Here is a 24,209-nt window from a genome sequence, read left to right as displayed (position 1 = left end):
AGCAGCAGAGGGAGAAGGTCATATTGCTTCAATATGTGAGGGACTGCTGTACCCCAAAGAAAGCAACAATGTCAAGGTGAGTTATGATGGTAGAAATACATTTCACAGCAAAGGAGTGGCATTTCACTGGTTCAGGAGTAAAAGGATATTCAGGTGTTGATGAGCAATATCTGGCTTCTACTGTGGTTGGCATTTCCATGGTACAAAGAGGAGGTATCTCAGCAATTCATTACCAATATCAATAAAAACATTGGAGTCTTTGTGAAAGTATCAGTGGTGGTCTGACACAGGTAGTTCAGTCACAGGAAAAATGTATTCTGTAGACTGTGTCACCTTGAGTCATCAAAGTCATAGCCTGTCAGTCATCAAAATGATCTTCATCAAAGTTAAAATGCTTGGGTTTAAGTGTCACTTTGCAGTAGGAAATTGGCAGTTTCCACTGAGGTTTTTTTTTGTGTTTTCCAAACTCTACTTAAGACTTTCTAACACAAATTATGTTGAGAGAGAAAATGGAGGAATCAGAGGCGTAAGTATTGGCTCCAGAACTGGAATAGTCTCTGTTGTCTCAGCGTGAATTTACTCCTTTACTAAACTGGCTGAAGGGGCAAAGACAAAAAGCAGCTTTGAAATTCACAGAAGCACTTGTAGTGATGTTAAAGCAAAACCCACTCACTTTGCCACAAAGAAATGTTGCAAATAACATGGCTTTGAAAGCAGCAATTACTATGTGCAGCGTTTCTCATCTTCAACATGTTTTTATCTGTAACTTTTAGCATTATATTACCTATTTAATTTTAAATAGTTCTTAACAAAAAATGAGAGCTAAGGATGGATGTTTCATAGTGAAAATAAAACAATCGGGAAAAAATTTGTTGTAAGTATCATATGGTTTAAATTTCATTCAGTGACATACTCTGAACTCATCCTGACTCATATTTTGAGTTAAGCTTAGGTTTTTAGCTTTGTTTCTCAAATATTGTGGAGTTGAACTTTGAGGATTGAAAAATGTTGTAGGAGGGAATCAAAGATAAGTGTCTAAATAGAACAGATACACCAGATGACAAATGTAATGATCCTTTCACCTCTCAACTACAGTGCTGGATCAGATTTTGCAGATAATTACTAGAAGTTAAGCAGGTTCTGCCTGATGGGTGACCTACATGAAATGTTTTCTTTAAACTCTTCTGTGTAGTTACTGCATGAACATCTCCTGCTAGCTGCAAAACATTTTGGATGCCCTTACAGAGAGGCTAAAGGGAAAATCATAATGACACACATCAGTCACTTGGCAGTTGACCTTTAAAAACTAGTTCAGGGATTTATCAATAAGAAGCCCTGCTGATTTTCTCCCCTGACAAATGGGCTGAACAGTTTGTCAATTGACTGTCTTGCACTTTCTGTTAGCCTTGACTACACATATATTTCACATTTACAATATTAGATATTTTTAAATTCCTTTGTTCTTGTAGAAGTCCCACTTCCCTCCCTCCCCACCTCTGGCTGGCATTTTGCCATGCTCCTGGGACATTATCTTAAACCATGATCTTGTTCAGCTTGTGAGTATTCTCACAATGCATAGTCTTTTCCTGTTGCTATGGTGACCCTTTCTTGGTGATGATGAAGCACAGGAATTCAACAAGTCATTCTTTTCTGGAACGTGACTTTCTGGTGATTTAAAAGAAAAAGGTCAATAACGACATCCAAGCAGATCATCAATATAGTTCACTTCCTGTGTTTTCCTCCCATCAGTATTATCTCAGTTCATGTCAGACAATCCAATTTGCCTTGGTTACATCAATAGGAGTGTAGAAAAGAGGCTAAAAAGAGCCTGATCAATGAGCATATCTACCTTTATATATTGTCCAAACCATTGAATTACTTGTCTGGCATACAATTCAAAACATAAGTTTTCATTTCTATAGCCTTTAACTGTATTGGTATGCATTTTAATATCTATTGCTGCTGCATAGGTTAAAAAAAAAAGCTAATCACAAGGGGTTTTTAGTACCTCTCAGTTCAAATTAGCTAAGATACAGGTGAATGATAGCTGACACCTTGTTTATTGTAGAGAAGCAGAAAAAAGCCCAAACATCATTATTATTTTTGTAGTAAAAAAAATTCAACACCTAAAATGCCTTGTAGGTAAGATTAGAAGTTGCATATTATTGTAATGATGTTGTTCAGTATGTGGGTGCTTTTACCTAAGGTTCTGCCAATTACTAATGAAATCTCCTCTCTGAAGTTTTCTTATTCATATAAATAAAGGATAAAAGAAACCTGTTACATAGATATACCTCTCTGTTTTATGTAAAATGTGCTCCACCTTGCCAAACCACCCAATCTTGAATTTAGTAAAAGCAGGAGATCCAGAAAGGCAAGGTGCACACAATAGTTGGCAAACTTTAGCAGCCCTAAGTTGTCATAGTGCTCTGTAGCTGCAAGATGCATTTACTCTGAGTATGAACAGAATGGCATCTAGAGTATTTAACATGGGATTTAGTTAAACCTATATTAGCTTCAACATATTACAAATTAAATGGAGCAGGATTAAATGCTACATCTGTACATTCTTCAAGAGGTGTGACTTTTATCTGTGTGTGTTTAAACCCTAAATGCTCTTTATTTTTTTGTAATAGTTGAAAGGTCTCGCCTTTTATGCATCAACAGCTTACTTTGATACCCATACTGAGCATGTCCTGCAAAATCATGTACCACTGTCATCAATATTAAAACAGCTGCTTGCAGAATTCACTCTCTTTTGTTATGAATTCATCCCTCTTCCTTTAACAAGTGATGGCAGGAGAAGGGAGCAACAGCACTGAGCACTGGCCACACATCCAATCTCACCTATTTGGCCAGCTAATTTCTTTGTCAAGTGAAACAGAGCAGTCAATTCCTGCATGAAGAGAAAGTGTCCCTCATGTTACTGGTGGCAGCGCTGAAGGTCACCTTCCAGATTCAGATGGCGTGGGTTGAGTCACATCTCACCCCCTGACCACTGGTTCCACATCTCAGAGAGCACAGCAGCAGCACCTGAGGAGAAGCTGGGTCAGATGTGTGCTGATGTGGATGTGGCTAGGAAGATGGAAAATAGCTTTTGCCCTTGTCAAGGGCTTGTTACAAATGACACAGTGGGAAGGAAGAATCAAAGGCATTATTTGCTGATGGGTAACCCTCAAAGTGGTCTTAGGTCACAAACACATGAACAAAACACTCTTCTCCTGGCCACAGGCATTGAAAAAATCCTGTACACATCAGTAAGTCCAAGAGCATGAGCATTAAGTTAGTGGTGACATGTGACAAAGTGCTCATTCTCTCTTTTAGAGGATGGTAGGAGAGCAGGATCACTTCCCTAGGCCTCCTGCAAGGGCATGCAAGTCCAGGCAGGAGGCACAGAGGAGCTTCACCACTTTTGTTCATGATGCAGCCTTACACATCTAAATTTGATCTCCTAGTGTTAGCAAAATTAGAAATAGATATGAAGGCATTTGCTAGAATAAAATGACACTCCTCCTTTTTTCAAGTGTAGCAAACTTGTGCTGCAATCAGAGAATCATGCCAGATTCTCTCTTCAGGGTTACTGATTACTCAAAGTTGTTGGTTTGTTTTTTTTTAATTAACGTGGCATGTAAACATTGGGAGGTTGTTTGTCTGCCATTAAGGTAGCTTAATATTTATACTCTTTATATAAGAGACTGAAGATGCACTTGCAGCCTGCCCTGTGGGTCAACAGGTTCTTCCACTGCCAGTCTGGCACATTTCTGTGATTGTTTACTCTGAGAGTGACCAGCATTCATCCCCCATGCTCCCAATATAAATGTTGTCTCCGAAGTCCATGGCCTTGACCTGAGTTGTTTTCAAACAAAAAGGTAGCAACTTTTGTCAGTCAGGAGGGATTAAGTCTAGCAGAAACTCATAGCTCAGTTTCTAAGCACCAAGTGTTTCTTGCAGACAAGAGGGTAAGTGGTGAACGTTTAAATGCAACAGTTTCTATTTTTCTCCTGCCCATCAAACAGCTAACTAGGAAGAGCATCTGTCTGAAATTTGGCACAATCAGTGCTTCATCTTTAGAGGGTTTAATTATGGTGCTTGAATTACTGCAAATCTCTCTATTGATTTGGAATAAAAATGCCTCCCTCAGTCTCATGTAGCTCCTTCACACAATTATGCATAGCTTTTTCTTAACTTTAAGACTATATAATTTCTGTGTGGGATTTCTGACACTTTGTCTAGTGTATCAGACAGCTGGCAGACTGCCAAGCTTGTAAATTCTTCTGGCATTCGTTGACAGACCAGTATTGTAGCTGTTTCATAAGCAGTGATTTGAATATTAATGCTGCTACCTAATGTCAAGAGAAGGTGCTAATACTAAAAAGAGAGTCTTTTCCACCCTCTGGAAAAACTTTATTTTTTACACAAGTACTATTCTTAACCAGGCACATAGAGATGGTGTAAATTAGGGGGAAAATGGAATGGAGAAGGAAGCTTTTAGATACTTGAGCACTTCATGTGACTGCTTTCTTTTTCCTTTCCTCAGGCAGAAACACACTTACTTCCTGTGTAAGAGATTCTTCTAGATTACAGTCAGGTTATTACAGCTATTAAAGGGTTTTTTAGGTTTAAACTCTCCAATCTGACCCACTTCTTCTCCCCAGTCCAAGTCTTTCTCTTTTTTTTCTCCTTTTTTGTATCTGTCATAAGTTTGCAGGTTTGTTTGGTATTCATGCTCATTGGGGTGGACTTTCTTCTTTTGGGAGGGAAGGGAAGGATGTTTCTTTCACATATTCCCTCTGGGTCCATTGTCAGTGATTAGCTATATACAGCCAGGCTTTGACCAGCATTAACTCCACTGTTCCTTTGAGAGCACCAAAGCACTTCATCTTCTACATTAATTATAAAAGGAAGTATTTGTGACTCTTCCTTAACAGGTGAAATGTAAGCACTGCTCATAAAATTTTCATGGAAGTGATAGCTTAGGCCAGCATGACTCTTGTCTGGAGTCATAGTGGGACTCAGTGTCAAACAGATGTTGCTACTAGGAATTAAAAGATAGATGAGTTTAGGTCTTTGATGGATGAGGGTGCTCTAATGTGCTGCAAATCAATTGGAAATCTGGCAGAGAAAATGTTCAAAATACTAATTCTGAGATCCAACTTGCTGAAGTTCAATTGCAGATAAAATCAAAAAGTGATGCTAAATGTCTGTCCTCCTTTTTAAATTAATAAAATTCTGTAGTTCACAAGTATCAGATATTAGTATTATTATGAAGTGTCTTGCCTTACCACTACTCTGTACAATTACTTTGCTTGTGTGCCAAAGAAGGTATGAAAGAATCATACAAAGAGGAAAGCAAGGGATAATCCCCTAACCCATCCCAACAGGCAGTGCAGGAATGTTTTCCCTGTTTTGTATTTCATCCAGGACTGACTGGGGGAGTTCGAGCTGCAAGGATGGGTCTCCTAACAAGGCACAAGTTTTTCAGTCCCTTTGCTAGGAAGATTGCCTGTCAAGACCAAAAAAAACAAAAGACTATTGTACATCTATTTTAGTGTAAGCCATTGGTAAAACTCCATTTCCACCTCTCCTTAAGAGTATGGGCAGCAAAGCTCACCTGCAGAAGGAAGTTAAAGGGCTGGTAACACAGAAATTCACAAATAGCTATCTTTGCTGATTAGGTTGTCTGCTGTCTAGTGTTGAGAGTCTTTATTGTCCTAGTTCATTGACCAGGGAGCTTTCACTTCATTTTCTCCCAGCACTGCCATTGTTCATTGTTAGCATTTCCATTGTTCATTCTAAAATTGATGCTTTTTTTACAGTAACATCCAACAACACTTTTCTTCTCTAATCTCCACTTACCTTCCCACTGTCCCAGGCATTTGCATGCAGAAGGGTGTTCAGAGGACAATGTTTCTATTAAACCATCATTTAAGAGGATTTTTTAAATTTATATTCATTTTATATTGGAATAAAAAGACAGGACTGGGGAGCCTTCACACTAGAAATTTAAACCCATAGGTTTTGTGTTTTCCATTATCTCTGTGCATGTATCTCTCTCAGCAGAACTCACCAGAAGCTGACATAAAAACCACTTGAGATTCAACAAAAGGGAAAACAAAATGAAACTTTTCAAAATATTTTTGATCTAACTGAACATACCTGACAAAACTTAGTATAAGTAATTGGTCCAAATAGTATTAATGAACTGGAGGATTTTTTCCTTTCTGTCCCCCCCAGTCAAGATGATTGTAAAAGACTGAAGAAATTAGTGAATTTTTGTTCCAACATGGAGATTTTCATGTTCCAAATAATTAACATTATTGGCAACAGAGAGAAGAAGATGACATTTTTTTAATTAAAAGCCCCAATTTTCCCTCTAAGCTGCACGTCTGTTCTGGTAGTTACAGAATTGCTAAGTGGGTGTATTTTTTCCAATATCCTGTAACTTGTGCTAAAAAAAAAAATTAAGTCAGTGACTGTGAAGATTTCTATTTCCATAAATTCAGGAAAGTGGTTCATAGTGAGGACATACATGTAACCCTCTAACACTACACTTGAGGCCTGACTAAAAATTCAAGGAGTGACGATTGACCCCACATAGTGTGCTAGAGCAAAACTGACCTTTTGCAAACAGCATGGTTAATAATATCTTTTAGATATTTTTGGGGGGGTAAGTGTTAGGTTGGGTTTTTTTAAACTTGGAGGTGTTTAATATTAAAAATCTCTTCAGCCAAGTTCTTGGTGTTAACACTTAACCTGGTGTTCTTAGGACTTCAAGTAAAGTATGTTAACAGAGTTTAACATTAAACAGTCCTCCCTCAAAATCTGCTCTCAAATGCCTAGAAAAGCAGGAGTAGGGGTAGTTTTCCTCCTTTCTGAGTTTTCAGCTTAGAAAAATAGGAAAAAAATAAATGTATTGATTTAAAAGATAAAAATATATGAACTTTGAATACAAGGTAAGACACAAAATAATGTGCATTAAAAGAGACAGGTTTTTTCATGCTGCTTCAGATTATTTTTTTTTTTTTTTGCTGAATTGCTGCAGTTTATGTGTCATGAGAGCTCTTCACAGAGCCAAACTCAGGAGGAGAGAAGTGGATGGGATGGGCACAGGTAGTGGGATGAGCACAAATGTGCACTCTATGGGTTGTGCTGTTCACCTTTGATGTAGGACTGTGTAATGGCGTTGTTTACTCCTGCCCCATCATTTCTGTGCTTGTGTTTAGAGTTTCACTTGTGATCCAGTCCCTTCAGGAAGGGGAATGTGGCTGTGACTGCAGAATAATTTCTACTATCAAGAGTCAGGCAATTAGGTTCTGTACTCAGAGTCTGTAATAAGGAGAGCTCTGTAATTTCCAGCCACAGCAAGCAGTACAGTCTCACCTGACCAGCAGAGTTGACATAATTTATAGAATGACACCAGAGAGCTTGCTTTTATTTTTCTCTGTGCTGTAGTCCTATGGAGAACCAGATTAGTGAATGGATCTAGTGTCCAACACTTTCTCAAAATCCTAACAAGTAAGTGAGCGTTTGCTGTCATTGCAAAGTCAATTCTTGGATGCTTGGCTGCAAAATAGAATTAGGGAAGATGGAGTTATAGTTCACATCTTTTATTTTATCTTACTGTTTTGCTTCTAATCAGTGCCTTGATTGATGTGGGTTTCATATACCTTGTGATCATTAGATCTGGTGGTTCTGGTTGCTTCTCCAGTTCATATTTATGTGAAAACCCAACTGGTTTTAGTAATGGACAAACACCTCTCAAGATTGTGTACATCTGCAAAGATGAAAGGTCAAAGAAGTCTTGCAGCACATAAGATCTAGTCTGAACAAGCTCACTTTCCAGCATTTCACATTTCATTGATTGTTTTAGACCTGTGATAACTCTCACACTTCCTTTTGTGGAGCAAATCTAAACTGTATCTTCCTTTGTAGTGCAGTATATTTTACCCAAGACTTGCCCACTCAGAAAAAAAGTTCAGTTAAAAAAATTGCTTTCAATGACTTATGTATAACTAGTCCTATTAATATATCTCAAAACAAAATTTGCCTTTTTAGTGTGTACTTCTTGATACTGCTCTTTACCTGAAAATGCCCACCTCACTTTGGTTTTGGGTTTCCCCTTGCCTTTACAGAACAGCCTTTTGCTCATTTCTCAGCCCACACTCACCTTCTGGGCTACTTTACCAAGGTAATTTTTTTATCTCAATTTTGTGAATTTGCAAAAGGCTTTTATGTGGAACCATTGTAAACCATTTCCCTCTGAAAATGGCAGATGCAGAATCATGCCTGTCATAATGAAGCAGAATTAATTCACTCAGCTAAACCAAGCACATCTGTCATCTTTAACATCTAATCCTAATCGTGCTCTGTTTATCCAGTCCCATCTTCCCTCTCCATTCATTGAGGGCTGCTGTTTTGCATCTGACTGTGGCAATGACCATGCTGGGCATGCTGCAGGATGTTAGGTCTCCTACTGCATTTTTGTGGTCATCTAAAGCTTCAAATGTCATTAAAATGATGGCCAGAATATGGAATTTGCCTGCAGTCAGTCTTTAATCACCCTTTTAGGTGCTGCAAAGTTTCTTCAACCTCATTTAGCCTAATAACAGAAAGTTGAAAAGTGCAGAACATAAGTACATACTCTGTAGGTTTACTCTGTGCTTATTGGAAGCATTGAAACAGCAACCTATGTAAGAAAGAGAAAGCAAAGTCTGCTGTGTCCTTTTACATAAGTTAGCTTCAGGATGGTGCTGTTTGAAGCAAACCTGCTGGGGAAAGGCAGCAAAGAGCAGCAATGCAAAGAGCAGCATCTGCCAGCTTGGATCCTGGAAGGGAAGCAGACAAAGTGATGTTCCTAAGCCACAGAGGAGCTGAGCATTTCCTGGTACAGAGCAATCTGTCCCTGCAGTAGCTGCAGGTTTTAGGAAAAGGTCTTTGGTGTGCTGTGACAGCAAACTGATGGCTCTGTGCCACAGCTGCGTGAGCAGAGGATTTCAGGCAGCTGGCAGGACATTTCTTGGGTCAATATTTAGCTTCTCAGGATAGATTTTCTGTTTCCCAGGATAGATTAAAAAGTTCTTTGCTCCGTTCTTTGTGTTTTGAATCACACACATGAGACCATGGCTACTTGGAGAAACCTAGGGAAGATTTGTTTTAGGAATTACTCTTTACAGCCTATGAGCAGCACTTTATATAGTTTTCTGTGCTTTTACCAGAGGATCAGAATTACTGCTGTCCCTTTGTCAGCATGCTCTAATGTATTCTTTCCTCTTTCAGTTCCTGAATTCCAACAGCAATGGAAGAAAAACTCATTTTAGTTGTCTTTTTTTATTAATATTGCCAAGGAATGTGACTGTAGTAAGGTCAGAGAGGATTCCCCGTGTGTTTGAATGATGTAACTCCTGTCTGAAATACCTGCACTTGGTACCTGTTAAGCTCATCTTGGAGGGTCAAGGACCCTCATATGTTCTTTTCTGCCTGATTGCTGTGGCAGGAATTGCTCATTTGTGGTTCTTAGACCTCTGACCTACAGCTCTTTCTGATCTTTTGAGAAGCTACTGAAGAATTTCAAGGGAATGTCCTATTAAAAAAGGAAACTAATTAGTTGTTTTCTTTCTTCCTTATCCATCTATAATATTTCAATTAAAAAAATTGTATGGATATTTTTGCAGCAAAATATATTCTATAACCCCACATTTGGATGAGATTTTAGATACTTTTCAGTCAAAAAAATCCCCATAATACACAAGCAGGTGTCTTGGTGGCACAAGAATAATAGAACAGCAATTAATGAATTACAGTGATAATATCTGCCAACACTACTGCAAGTGCTTTAAAAAAAGATTCATGAAAGTCTAAGCTCCTTTTTTTTCCTGCAGCACACCTGGTGCTCCAGCAGCTGCAGCAGGGCACAATTTTGCCAATCTGATGATGATATCTTGCTGAACTAGTGTCCCCTGCTCTGAGACACATGTTCTTGTTCCCTCCTTGTCAGAGGTGAGGGTCTCAGAGTGAATCACAGGTGCTTGTTGAGCCCGTGGACAGCTCCTCCTGAGTGTGTAAGATGTCTGGGTGCCATGGAGAGCAGCTGTGTGTGGAGGCATTGGGTCCAGGCCCAGCAGCAGCTCTCAGACAAGGTCAAGGATGGAGCTCCACATCCTGCATTATGTCCTGCCTTATCCTGCAGTGTGCTTCAGTGCCTCTTGAACACCACAGACTGTGCTCTTCCATCTGCCAGGAATCCCTTGTAGCATAGCCAGTGTGATGTGGCAGCTCAAGAGGGATCATGCTGCCATGGACAGCAGCTTTCCTCTTTCTTCACACTTCACTAGTGCCATTGTCCTTGAAATAACCTTTGAAAAGAAGATAAAATATAATATTCAATTGTAAGGAAAGGAAGAACTGTGACCATTGTAGATTTTCAGTTTTCTTGTGTGAGGACACAGGAGACCAACTCTAATGCAAATACTAGGACTTGTTAACAGCCTGTGGTTCTGCTCAGATGACAAGGGGCCTCCTTTTGGGTTGGAATGGCAGAGAGGAATTCCTTGGGATTTGGCAAACTGATGCTTTCCCCACAGTATTATTTGGCTTTAGGATTTTCCTTGACATGCAGGGAGGGCAGGTTTAAAAGTAGGATTTCCCACTGCCAGCCCTTCCCTTTTAGCACTTCAAGGGTATGTTTATAGATCCTGTGCCAAAATGTCTTCATTAATGGTCCTGGCACAGCTCTTTCAAGCTGTTCCACTGATATGGAACCAGGTATTTATTTATCTTCTACAATTTATAGCTTGATTCATTTCAGAGGGATGCAGATGAAGGTTTTCAGGAGCCAGAGCACCAACAAATGTCAAAGGCACAAGTGCTCCTGGCAAAAACTGCTGGCCAGGGCCCCTCTGCTGAGCTCTGAGAAGCACACTCCTGTTTGTCCCCCAGGCAGCCAGCCAAAATCCAGCTGCTGAACACACAGCTGGTTCAACTCTCTCCCAGGGTAGGCGCACAGAGGGCTACTCTAGCCCCAAAGCTCTTTTCAGGCCATGTAGCAAGCTGAAACCATTCATTCTTTTGTGCAGCTGCTTTACAATACAAAAGGAACTTTATTATGGGTTTTAGCCCATGGTAACAGAAAGACAGTTGAATTCCCTCAGCCAGTTTTTGGTATACTGAATGCATCACTGGTCTGTAAAGGCAACTGATTATTTTCATACAGTATCACCTAGTCCATCAAGCAAAGAAAATACAGTGGGGTTTAAAGGCTGTTCTAATAAGCTGTTCATATCCTTGGTTATTTTAACTTTCTCCAGTTAACACACTTTTAACAACATTTTCTCTATTTCAAAATCAATGTCTGAGTCCAGGGGCAAAGAAGGAAATTATTGCAACTCCTCACCCAGCTCCCTAGGCTTGCTTAGTCATTGCAGTGTCCACTTGCTATGTCTGACTGTAAAGAAAATGCTGATAAGTTTAATTGAGGAGATTGCCTCTGTGATATTTTCTGGAGGTTAAAATCAAGGCTACTATCCAAATTCATCCCATTTCATCCAGTTCTGCTGCCAAGATTTTCTCCTTTTCAGGTCACTGGCAAATGAATGCTGGCACATCTGCCTGTATGTCCTCTTCTTACCTGTGTGCTGGAGGCTCTCCTCATCCACAGCCTCCCATGCCTCAGCTCCTCCAGCTCTCAGTCTTGCTCCTGAGCTCCAAAGCAGCTCCAGCAGTGGCTCAGCTGCCGTGCTGGGCTTTCTCCCACAGTGACAAAAGTGCTGGCATGTGCTCTGTGGGGTGGCTGCTCTGTGGCTCTGACCAACAGAAGCTGCAGCCCCTCTCTTACCTTGGACTGTGCAGCAGCAAAAGGGATTCAAGTTTTATCTTTCAAGGAGCTTGAATTTGTACCCAATGCTGGTTACAAAATCCTGGAAGCTTCTGAAGCCTTTAATAGGTAGCAGTGACAAAGGCAAAAATCTCTGTTATTATAAGTATGATCACACACTTTTGAAAGAGAGGGGTTTGTTTCGTTTTGTGCTTTTTTTTTACCACTTAAAACTTACTGACTTTATATTAGCAAAGAACAAAACGTCTTCCTGTACCAACAGCAATCCTCACCAAGGGTATCTCCTTTATTTTAATTTTATTTTTGTTATAAGGAGCAAGGTTCTGAGGCATTAGACAATATTAAGAGAGCTTTTTGGTTTTATTCATCTATAGATAAATATCTAGTGATTGCAGTTCTCTTTAAGTTGCATCTGAGGATGTTGGATGTATTTCTGAACTTTTACAGAAGTTTCACTGCTATTTACCACTTGAACCTTTAATTCTCTATTTACAGCAAGTGCTGATTTTCCGTACAATGGTCAAGCTATAGGAGATGGAGTTAACAGAAACTCAGCCATTATTGGAGGTAAGAAAACTGTCTACTTTTCCAAGACACTTTGCAGTACATATCTCTGATGGCTGAATTGCAGTTGGTAATAAGGCTGCATATTTCCATATCCAGGTTTAGGTATGTTGCTTTAGTCTTGATTTGCTGTGTAAGCTTTCCTTTCTGATTTATATTTTTATTATTACTTATAACTTTTCCTAATACTTTGAAACTTTACAATATTGGAAGGATAGCATTGAATTCCTCAGAAAAATTCAGGCGACATTTGAACAGCCTCAGTTCATCTGCCCAATGCATCAGTTAGTGTAAAGTGGCATAACAAAACTCTGGCTGGTAACAATATTTTTTTTCTGAAAATTTTATAACATCTTCATCCTGGAAGATTCCTTTGCCTCTAGAGAAGGACTCAAACAAGAACAGTGTTGTTTTATCACATAGATGCCTATGCCTAAGGGGATAACACTCATGAGACTTCTCTATAACAGGGTTGAACCCAAAATAGACCATTGCAGGGAGAGCAATTAAGGTTAGAACTGATGATAAAGTGGGAACATCTGCAATTACGTGGAGCCAGTGCTTAGTGGGTGGTGTGAGCCAACAGTGAACCAAGCCAGTTTTCAAGGACATGTAGAGGAGCTAGGATAGGTCTTTACAGCCATTGACTGGAAAGTGAACATCAGAGATTCCACCTTCAAAGAGCTGCCCACACATCACCAACACACCCCACAGTTCTGGGAGCGCTCAGCACCCTCTGCCTCATGGTCAGCAAAGCTTAGGTCTGTAAAAAGGTTATTAATGTTGAAGCTTCTACCTATGGGATGAGAGTCACCAGCAGCCTTCAAGGAGCTGCATTCTGTATATAGTGGAAACCATATATAAATATTAGAGTAAGGGAAACCAGGCAACTGTGGTGATGCCCACGTGCCCGAGTAGCTTCAGCTCAGCTCAGAGGAGTTTTGGGGTCGTTTCTTTGTGTTAAAGCCCACAACTGGTCTCACCGGGGGCGTCTTTTCTTCCCTCCTGTGCGCAGGCGTCATCGCGGTGGTGATCTTCACCATCCTGTGCACGCTGGTGTTCCTGATCCGCTACATGTTCCGCCACAAGGGAACCTACCACACCAACGAGGCCAAAGGCGCAGAGTCCGCCGAGAGCGCCGACGCCGCCATCATGAACAACGACCCCAACTTCACGGAGACCATCGACGAGAGCAAGAAGGAATGGCTGATCTAAGCCCACGGGGATGGGGCCTGGGGTGGGATGTGAGCTGGGCCAGGGTGGGGCTGGGGTGACTCTTGCAGTGGAGAGAGAACACTCTGTGTCGGACACTTGAGCACACATAGGATAAAAAGATCAGCACAACTGGAGGAGCAAGTGACAGGAAAATACCACTGAGACTGGAGAAAAAAAAAAAGAATATCTCAAGAATTTAAGAAAAAATACTTTTTAATATTTATTTACAGCAAATTGCCCCTTCTGTATCCCAACAACCACAACAAAGAGCAGTTTTGCAGCTTCAGCACTGGTTACAATTTTCAGTAATACCTGTCTATTTCTGTGTGTGTTTAGAGATGTTCTGGATACCTGTGACAAGAAACAGGGCTGGTTTTTTATATTTTTAAAAACTGTTTAAAATGTGGGTGGCTCTGTCCTGAGAACAAGTGGCAGCCCTTTCTTCCTGACGTTGTGTTCCCTCCTGGCTGGCCACTTGCCCGCCCTCAGCCCGGCACCTTTGTGACCACGCCACCATTTATTTGGGTGACATTGATCCAGGGGGTGGGACAGGGGGTGAGGACTAATGCAAATCTCATTAACCAGTTTCTCAACATCTCATCAGCCCATGTCAGCCCTGGCAGGACCCATCTTCTTGACCCAGGCACTTCACTGATTGTGTGCAATTCTCATCAGCAATGTAAAAATACTGTTATTATGACTACTATTACTAAAGAGTTTTATCATAAAGCACAGGAGGCTTTAAAGGGTTTTTGTATTATTTTGTTGGTCTCTGAGGGAAGATGATGCTGTGTGAGTCTGTAGACCTAGTCTGTTCCTGTGTCCTTGTCTGTGGCACCAGGTCACCACCTGAGGCACGTGCCAAGTTAAACTCAGCTCTGCCTGTGGCATATTGGCATATTCTGTACATTGTAGTAGGGATATAGAGCCAGACTTTGTTTGCTTCTGTTTATTATTAATAGGCTGTCATAGAAGTATTAGTACAGCTTTACTCAGTGCATTTGAACCCATGGACTTCACACCCTTTTTTTTCCAACTTGAGAGTAGCAATTTATTCCTTAAATCCCTTGTTTCAGTCCTTTTGCAAGGAAAGCCTCTGCTGGCAGTGTTTGCACTGTCAGGAAGGTGAGGCAAAGGAGGCTTTAAAACTCTGCCTCCAGAGCATGTGAGGAACACACAGCACACAGGGGGGAGTTACTTTTCAATACAGAGATTTACCCCAACTATTTTGCTGTCTTTCTAGGGCGTTTTTAAAAATAGCAAGGCCAATGCCAAGTACAGCATTGCATCCCATTTTTCCTCTCAAATCAGGAGTGTCCTAGGTGTCACCTGAACAGCAGGCAGGCAGCTGGAAGGAAAAACAAAGGGGCAGCCTGAAGACTTAATATCCTTTTGTGGCAATAATTTAACAAAGCTTTAGCTTGCCCTCTGCAGAGAAGCATGATTCTCCTATGGTCTGAATTGATAGGAATTTAAGGCCTTAGTGGACAGGTCTTGCAGTGGAACAGAATGAAGTAATGAATATACTGCAGGGCTTTGCCATGTGCTGAAAGAACCAAATCAATACCAGGAATTTCCCTTTAAAAGTATTTATTCTTCTGACAGTCCTAGATTTGCTTTGTCTTTAATATTTCTGAGTTTAGTATGCACAGATTTAATTCATTTTACTGCACAAGAAAGATTTATTTTTCACCCAAACATGCAGTCTACTACACTGAGCAGTGCTGGCATTTTTGCTTTCATTATCTCTTTTGTTGCAACTTTCATTATTAAAAATGGAAAAAAAATCATATAGAGGAAAGAAAATATTGGAGTCTTACCAGACAAGACATTGATAAGCAGAATTTGTCAGAAAGTCAGGCCAGATAGTTTGGGTTTTAAGGATGGTAGCCTAAAGTCCTGTTTTGGAGGAACATTATCATTGAACATAGATATCAAAGCAAATCAAGCCCATTAATTTCTTCCATTTATGGATTTGGAATTAGCATACAAAAAAGTTTCCAGTTTTAAAAGCAATTACTGTTTCTCAGGTAACATATATGGCAGAGAGGTTCAGGTAGGCATAAAAATTACCTCTATTACTCTTGTGCTCTGCAGCCTTTTGCCTTGCCTCCAGCATCAACCTCTGCCTCTCTTGTCTGTGATCAAGCAGATGAGTCCTGGGTTTAATCATGGGTGTAAAATAAGTCTTCTCACCTTGGGGAATATCAGCAGGGGATGGACATACCCTGTACCATCACTCAGCAAACTACCTAGCAATCACAGATGTCTCTGTAGGATTGAAAAAGCATTATCTTTTCTCTATGATTTTATGTTTCATTTTATTTCAATGGTATTTTAGTCCACTCTGAAAAACACCCTTGCCTGCAACTTCAAGCTACCAAGAGAAGTGAACAGAGCATAATTTACATAGATTGGCATTTGATTTGCAGAAAAAAACATTCCTAATCTGAATTTAATGTCTGTGAGGAAGATCAGACTTCTGTATCCTGAGAGACTAGAGTCTTCTGATACTTTATGTGGGAGAGACAGATTTAACAGCCACAGTGCAAATAGTGCTGAGGCCAAATGCCTCAGCATGGCATTAGAATGGAAAGATGGCTTGGTCTCCATGTCTAACCAAGTTCTTGGCAAAGCAAGAGACAGTTGTCTCTGGTTATGGTAGTGAGGCCTGTGATATCTATTCACTGATTTTCTAAAAAAATTACCAGCTAATATCCCACAACCCTGGGAGATTAGGCGAGAACTTTTGGGAAATAACCTTTGATCATTGCATAAGCAATAGTTATAAATTACTCTCTTAGGTTTGAAAAACAGCTTAAATTTATGAAATCAAGTCAGGGTCATCTGCACCTCTCCATTGACTGGACACCATGGACCTTATTCTGTGAAATGCATTAGTGTTGTGTTAAAATGCAGTCACTTTCTTAACCTAGAAACCTTTAAATATTAGAATTCTTGTTTCTCCTTAAATTGGACCTTAGACATGATATTATCGACAAGCAGCTGTCTGTGTAGAGGGCTTTGGTGACTTTGGGTGAATTCCTGCCTTTCTGCTTTGTGTTTCATTTCTGAGAATGGTGTATGTTTAATTATAGGCGCTGGTCATTCAGCATCCTGGCAGTGAAGCAGGAGCAGACTCAGAAATGTAGCCTGTGTATTTTGCTAGCACTATATCTATTCTGAGAATTTCTTCCACTGCAAGCCTATCATTGAAGGCTGAAACAACACCCATAGTTTATTTCACCCACTCTTACTTGTGCCAAAAATCCACGTTGTTTAACAGGTATTGAGGGAAAATCTGTTTGAGGGGAGAGTGGATCCTGCTTTTATAAAACTCTGTACTTTCCCCAAAGAATATTAAAATAATCAGTCTTTTATCACCTGTTTTGTAGCTGTTTCACCTATTTGAACTGTGCAGAGAAATATACTTCTTGTACTGGTTTGGGAACCAGAATGTCCCAGTTGTGTTTCTAAAGGGTCATTCCTGACACCACAGACAACAACGGCAGAAATGCCACCAGCAATGGAGAGAGCAAGACTGGGCTGGAGATCAGGGCTCTCAGTGTTAGTGAAATAATGTAAACAATATTTTGGATTCTCATTCACAAGACTTGCAGACCACCAGGTAATGAAACATGGAGCTCCAAGGAGCCAAAACAATGGAAAACTTATTTTGATGTCAACCCAGCCTCAAGGAAAATCCTCAGTCCAGTCTGGCGGTTTTGAATCAGGTCTTTCACACACTGCTTGTTCCGTGTTTACTGATAGAAAATTCAGATGTATGAAATAGGAATATGTATCTTTAACTCGTACTGGAGCATTTCTGCTTTGTACTTTTTGTGTCTTAAACTTTACCTGTACCTTTTATATCTCTTCTAGCAGTTACCACTTCAAAGCTACGGCAGCATTTTAGGGTCATGCTCTAGGCAGCATGATATATGTGAGAGGATGGGCATCACAAATATTTTAGTAAGACAGCCAAAGCAGTGGTGTATATGTACAAGTTTATTGTACTGGTAAGAATTCATTTTATTTAAAACAATGTCCTTTAATGGCAGATGCATCTAATTTCCAGGGTATCTTTTGAAATGCGAAGCTAAGTTCCACAAGCAATAGCTTTCAATATGGTTTATCCCATTAATGATTTTACATTCCATCAAGCATGGTAATCCTGAAAGGGTGCCATTCTTGAAAAGCAGAACCTAAATTCTGGTAATCAGATGTCATTATCCATCCCAGAGAAATTAAACAGAAATCTTGCCTTCTAACAGCAACAGCATGCAAATCGGAATGAATGAAGGGCAGTGTGTTTGTATGCATAAATATCCTCTGTGAATGTCTTTCCTTTTAACTAAAGTTCTATTAGAAACCAGATTGGGAAATAAAGAGGAGGGGAAAAAAAGACATTTGAAATAGTTTTAGTCACCATAACAGCTGTTTCCTCATGCTTTCTATATTCTTATCATTGCCTGTATTTTTAACATCTCTAGTACCAGGAAATCATTTTGGAAAGGACAGATGTCAGAAAGGCCTCTTTAAAAAAAGACCCTTTGTACATGAATAAAGGTACTTCAGAATGCAGTTATAGATAAGAAGAGAGGGTGCTAAAACCAGGGAAGATTTATTGAAGTGCAAGTATGTTCCTCTTGCATCAGCGTTACCTGTTACAAAGTGTACATCTGAACATGTTGAGGTGGGTAGAGAGTCTGAGAGCAGGGTTTGGATAGAAATTTAATGACTGCCTTTCTGCTTTTTCCCTTTTGATCACTTTGCAGGTAGCAGCAAGCAGTTTGCTTTCAAACAAATTTGTTATTGTAGATTCTGTGGCGTTGCCAGCCTAACAAGGGTTACATACTACAAATGACTGAGTGTGGGTTGTTTGCCTTCCTTTTCTATCATAACTGTCTTTTCTTTCATGAATGAGAGCCTTTTATTGAAACCATCAAGAAAAATGTATGCCCAGCTCAACAGACTTGTGTCTGTTCCTTTTAATAAACTACTTTATCAGGCTTTAAAATATTTTTATGACACGAAGCATTTTATAAAAGAACTGTGTTAAATGCACTTGAATGGGAGAGTGTGAAACCTAGGCAAAGAAGCATCAGTGCAACAACCACCTGAGTCAGAGGCACTGTTGCTCTGTCTAGAGCATTCATTGCCTTAACCACCCACCAAATCCCTGGATCCATCCAAGACCTTAACTTCCTTTGTGGAATATAAGAGTGGCAAAGTCCTGCTGGGCCACTGTGTTCAGAGGGAGGTCAGACCATTCTGACCATTCTTTTGTGCTGACTGTTGAAACCCCTAGAAGGAGAGGCACGTTTTATGCAGGAGTATTTCTCATTTCTATAGAAAAGCTCTAGGACCAAGAGATGGGAGTGAAGGTTCAAGTTTAAAGCCTGACTGATACTTGAACATTGTGACACAAAGAGTCTTTGCTCCCTTCTGCTGCCACACATCTCACTGCAGGCATGTGGGTGTGCACCTGCACCTCCAAAACCCAAGGCTGTTCAGGATATGATGTCTGCACCACTTGGGCAATGCTGCCATGATGTGGGTGAATAAGATACCAAACTTGCTCCAAATCCATGAGTCTGCAGTGCTAGCAAAATCACTCGCTCTTGAAATTAAGTGTGATTTTTAAGATAAACTCAGGCTGTGCCCTACAGTAGCAGGCACATATGGTGCCTCAAATGAGACAAGATTTGGACCTGATAATGGAAAAGCAGTTATTTAACAATCTGTAACACAGTTCTTTTAACTCTGACTTTCACATCTAAGCAGATTTTTCTTGAGGCACCATGCTCAAAACCCTTATTATGCCAACAGCTTAAGAATCAGGAAGAAAAGGGGCCAATTTGTGGCTTTTTTACACAAGAAGTCTTTTTTAAAAAGTCACTTACTTAAAAAAAAAATTTGGTATCCACAGGTTCTTTCACAGAGAAGTGTTTCTTTTCACTAATCTCCTATTTTCAAAATAGCATGTGAGCAAAGTTGAACAATATTTAAGCACAACCAGAACCACTTCAGGGGGTAAGATATACTTGGGAAATATACATATAAGCAAATAAATTTAGTACATCCTGCTTCTTTTGTGATTCAGCAGCTTCCAATAATGTCTGTTTGTACTCCTGCTGCTGTTGTTTCCTTAAGGAAAACCATCTGGATTAAACAACAAACATAAAAGTGTGTACCTTTAGTTTTGCCATAGATTAATGTTCTCACTTGGTATGTAATAGTGTATTAAGGAAGAGCAAATTGTTATTTCCTCAGATTCCATAGCTTTGATTCTGCTGTCTCCAAGGGTCAGAGATGCACTATCACCATATCAATTGTTATAATGCAGAGGTATTTATACTGATAATATTCAACAACTAGCATTCTGAATTCTAGCACAGAGCTGCTCTAAGAAATTCTCTTTTATTGAGAAGGTGGGGAGATTACATTTTCGGACAGGTGAGAAATGTAAATAACTGGAATTCACAGACACTATAGCTGAGACCATTTAAGGGAATGTTTAGCATGCAAAAAAAGAAATTTTACTAGAAAGAGTTCCTTGCCCTCCAGTTAGCAGCTTGGAGTAGGTACAGTGCTGTGGCCAGTTATATATTGCCATGTGTTCATTGCCTTTTTGGCCAAAATATCTGAGTTGCCTCTTGCACATGCTTTGAAATAGGCTGTTGCAAGTGTACAGCTGAAGATGTCAAACTTAAACAAGCTGCTCTAGGCTGCTGGTGAGAGTAAAGGGTCACAAGACCCAAGCTCTTCTACCTGCTTAGAAGACAGGTCTCAGATGTGTTGCTGCCTGTTCCTGTCCTTTGTCACCTTTCCCCATCTTATTGAACATCACAGATTGAAAGGGACCACAAAACACCTTCTAGTCCAACATTTTGTGGGAAAGGGAACCTAGATGAGATAATCTAGCATCCTGTCCAGTCATAATGATTTTTTTCCCCACTGACTCTATTTCCAGGATAGTAGGCTATCAACAGACTCTTTAAGGCAGATAGAGTCACTGGAGCAAGGCTGCAAACTCTTGAATCAGCCAGAAAACAGTAAATTTAGATTATTTAGGTCAGGTGGAAGTAGGCTTCATTTGGGGCATTCCCAGCCTAACAGCTCTCCTTCATTTCATCATGGCTTTGGTTAGCAATGGAGCAGCTAGCCAAGTCTGTGTGGAAGTATGGAAGATAAACTTGGCTGAATAAAGACAAGGTAGCCATCCCCTGTATGCTAATGTTTGCTCTCTGAACTGCACATTCTCGTGCTTACAGTGTGTGTGTCACTGAAGGAGTCTGACCTTGCCACGGGCAATAAATCCTTCACAAGCTGAACAAATAGCCCTGCTTTGTCTTGAAAAACTCCTTTGGGCAAATGTTTAGAAATAGATCTATGGTTTGCCATCATAAAACACTGGACACAGTATCAGCAGCTAGCTGTAAGTTATTTCTGTTGTAAAATCAAGGTCTGTCTGCAGAGTTTTGTCTTGCGCTAATGAGACCTTTATCCCTGGAGCATAAACTACTACAACAGGGCAAGGTAACAAAGAGGAAGTGCCTTTGCTGCACACTCTGAAACAAAGTGTAAAGTCCCTTTCACTGCACAGTTCCTGGTAAGAGTAAGGAGTAAGATCTGTGTAGACATCTTATGTTTCCTTTTTTCCAAACCTCTCTACCCATTACTCCAAGGAAAGAAAATTGCTGACAGTTCTGGGTTTTTTCACATCTCTTCTGTTTAGAAGTGTTTCCTCTCACTGACAAATTTACTGCCTTTTACTGTCACCTTTAAACTCCTTCCCAGTCATGCTTGCTACATTGACCAAGGTGAAGCCTTTCACTTTCCTAAAATGTAATCATTGTTGTGGAAGGGTTATGGCCACTCCATTCCTGTCATCTTTTATATTTGCAGTAGGCTTTTATCTGTTCATGGTACTCAGTGACTGAAAGTCCAAGTTTGGTTTCTGCCGTCTGCGGCATTATTTTATAACTTGTTTGTATCTGTTCCAAAATCACAGCATTGCCTGGCAGAGGGAGTCTGAAAATTAGGCAGCTGCACTTCATTCCATTCAGCATGGTTACTTTCTATTGCTTGGTTCAAATTTTCCCAAGAGATATCAATAATGAAATTAATGCCTGGCAAAAGCTAGCATCTATTTTTCTTAGGGCCACAAGATGTCAGATTGAGATCTCAGTCATCAACTTCCCTTGTGCTTTTGTAGCAGCTATATTAGGCTGCTGGTAATCTCCAAAGTAGGACACCAAAAAATTATATTATAAAATCTTCTAGTGATTTTAGTCTCTTGGAGTGTTAAAGGTCCAGCTCAACAGGGCCAACAAGTCAGCACTCCTACGGGTTTCTGTTATGAACACATCCGAGAAAACTCTCAACACTGGTTATTAAATAATTTTATTTTCATTGGATCAGCAACTCTGAGGGGGAAAAGTGCTTCTGTATGTGGAACACCTGAGACACTACACTCACCCTATTGTAACTCCTGCACTGTATCTGATCTTTTGAAGCTCCAGCTGCTTAAGAGAAGGGATCAGAGTCACTTGAATAAAGAAGGCTAAGGCATCACTTGGTTGCTATTAACTCTGAAGCACAGAAAACTGCCTTTCCACAGATCTGCTTTGCATGGTCAGTCACACATGAGCAAAGGGGAACTTTCCTCTGCTCTTCAGTGGATCAAGACTCATCAGTGGGCTGGCTGGGCAGGTATCACATAAATTATCTTCAGTCCTAATGAGCTGACTCACACATTGAGCAGCCAGAGTCCAGGGAGTTCCTCTGACACAACAGCATGATTTGGCACAATATTCCTGAGAGGCTTCAGCTCCCCAGCAATTCTGCTACCCTGTTTGACTAGTGCTAATTAAGAGAAGCCTGATGGAAGTTACCTGTACTGACTTAATCCTACATGTGGATGCCAATCGTAACTAAGAGTGCTTAATTTCATGGAGATTAAATAGATTTCCCCCCCATCATGGAGTGCTTGGGCTGTGCTCAGTCTGATGCTTCTTACTGACATATATAAATAGAGATATAGAGATAAATAGATATTTTTATGGAGATGTTTTATAAGTGGCCTTTACTTTGTGCATGGTAACTATTGCCAAACTTGTTATTTAGGAGCTACAGAAATGGCTGGTTCTGCAGTTTAGAAAGCAATCAGCTGTCTCTGTTGCAAGGGACACTTTGGGTACGGGCTTGGATTTTGGTTTTTATTATTCAACTATAATTTGCATGGTTTGGATTTGGGTTTTGTCTCAGTGTTGGGTTTTTTTCTTTCCTCACTGGTTCTCTGGCAGGGATATATTGGGCTCAAGCAGGAACCTCTTTCTCAGTCTTTGAGAGAAGGTTTGAAGCCATTGGTGCCATACAACACTTCAGAAACACCTGCCTTGCACAGCCTCTGATGTTGCTCAGTGTGAGGTCCTCAAAACACAGTTTCTTTAGCAGTCTGTTGGGGGGTTCACAGCATAGTGAGGTACTCTGCTGGCTTTGCTTGACAAGATAGCAAACTAGCAACTGCTAGTTGCTGTTTTATGGGTATTGCCTTGTGAGCAGAAAAAGGGATCAGCAGAGACTAGGACAAGAATGATGGTTCAGAATTAGATTCATGTACATAGCAGTAGCAAAAGATTGTGAAAATTGCTACAGAAGCAGGTCATTTTTCTTGCTTTCTTCTTTTACTCCCTTTTTCTTTTTTTTTTTTTTTTTTTAAGTACTGTTGGTATGCCACATCTGAGTAATTAATCTCTACCAGCCAGCCAGCTCTCAATAACCTGGGTTGTTGCTTAGGGATGGAAATGCAGTTGTCCTTTCTTACTGATCTAGTTCCTGCTGCTGTGGAGCAGTCTGTACCCAGGAAAAGACCAGGGCCATTAGCTATTGGGAAAGCAAAAGCAGCCTCTCACCCCTTCCCTCCAATCCAGGTGGAAAGCCAATCCCAGGGTTATGTGCCTACAAAGCTGGCCCAATTTCCTGTCAGGTGAACCAAGACCTTCTCTGTTTGCAGTTACTCTAGCCCACAGGTTTCTTTCTTGAGCACAATTTTCCCATGGGAGGCATAACCAGGAGATGATGGTTACCCTAACTAAACAAAAATGTGTATATTAAAAAACATCCTAATCTGAAAGTATAGTGTATCTGAGATTCCTCTGTTATAGACACTTAGTCTAAAAGATTTATGGCTACATTTGCTATGTTATGCTTGAATAAACATATAATTCATTGAAATACACAAGACTGATAAAAGTAATATGATCTCTTTAAGGAGAATAAACTGTTTGTAAATTTATAAAGAGTATAATCTGTTAGGCCTTATTTGAAGTATGTACTGTGGTTTGGTAAAAGTACAACATTAAAAGAGCCTTGCCAGATGAGGAGTGGGTTTTTTTTGTGTGTGTGTGTGTGTGTGGTTCCTTTGGAATATTTGACATCTTCATTTAACACAAAAACAAAAACAAAAAAAAAAACAAAATAAAATAAAATAAAAAACAATAAAATACCCAGAAAAAATACTCAGACTTTGTATAAGAGTCTGAGATAAAGTGCAGAGGGCTCTTCAGATTTCTGTGCCCAGTGACTCCATGGA

At 40.1% G+C, this 24,209-nt stretch overlaps 1 protein-coding gene across 1 annotated transcript in view; it reads left to right on the top strand.

Moving 5' to 3' along the window:
* CNTNAP2 (contactin associated protein 2) overlaps nt 1-23,980 on the top strand; it is a 1,021,743-nt gene extending 997,763 nt beyond the window's left edge. Inside the window, exons 23-24 of the mRNA XM_059493942.1 lie at nt 12,326-12,397; nt 13,410-23,980. Of these exons, the coding sequence (XP_059349925.1) occupies nt 12,326-12,397; nt 13,410-13,609 (272 nt within the window). The 3' untranslated portion in view covers nt 13,610-23,980. The remainder of the gene's footprint in view (nt 1-12,325; nt 12,398-13,409) is intronic.
* The last annotated feature ends 229 nt before the right edge of the window (nt 23,981-24,209 follow it).

The sequence above is a fragment of the Ammospiza nelsoni genome, chromosome 1, assembly GCF_027579445.1.
Source record: "Ammospiza nelsoni isolate bAmmNel1 chromosome 1, bAmmNel1.pri, whole genome shotgun sequence".
In the NCBI taxonomy this organism is placed as follows: domain Eukaryota; kingdom Metazoa; phylum Chordata; class Aves; order Passeriformes; family Passerellidae; genus Ammospiza; species Ammospiza nelsoni.
The sequence above is the reverse complement of the archived record's forward strand: the minus strand, read 5'-3'. Positions and strand labels throughout refer to the sequence as shown.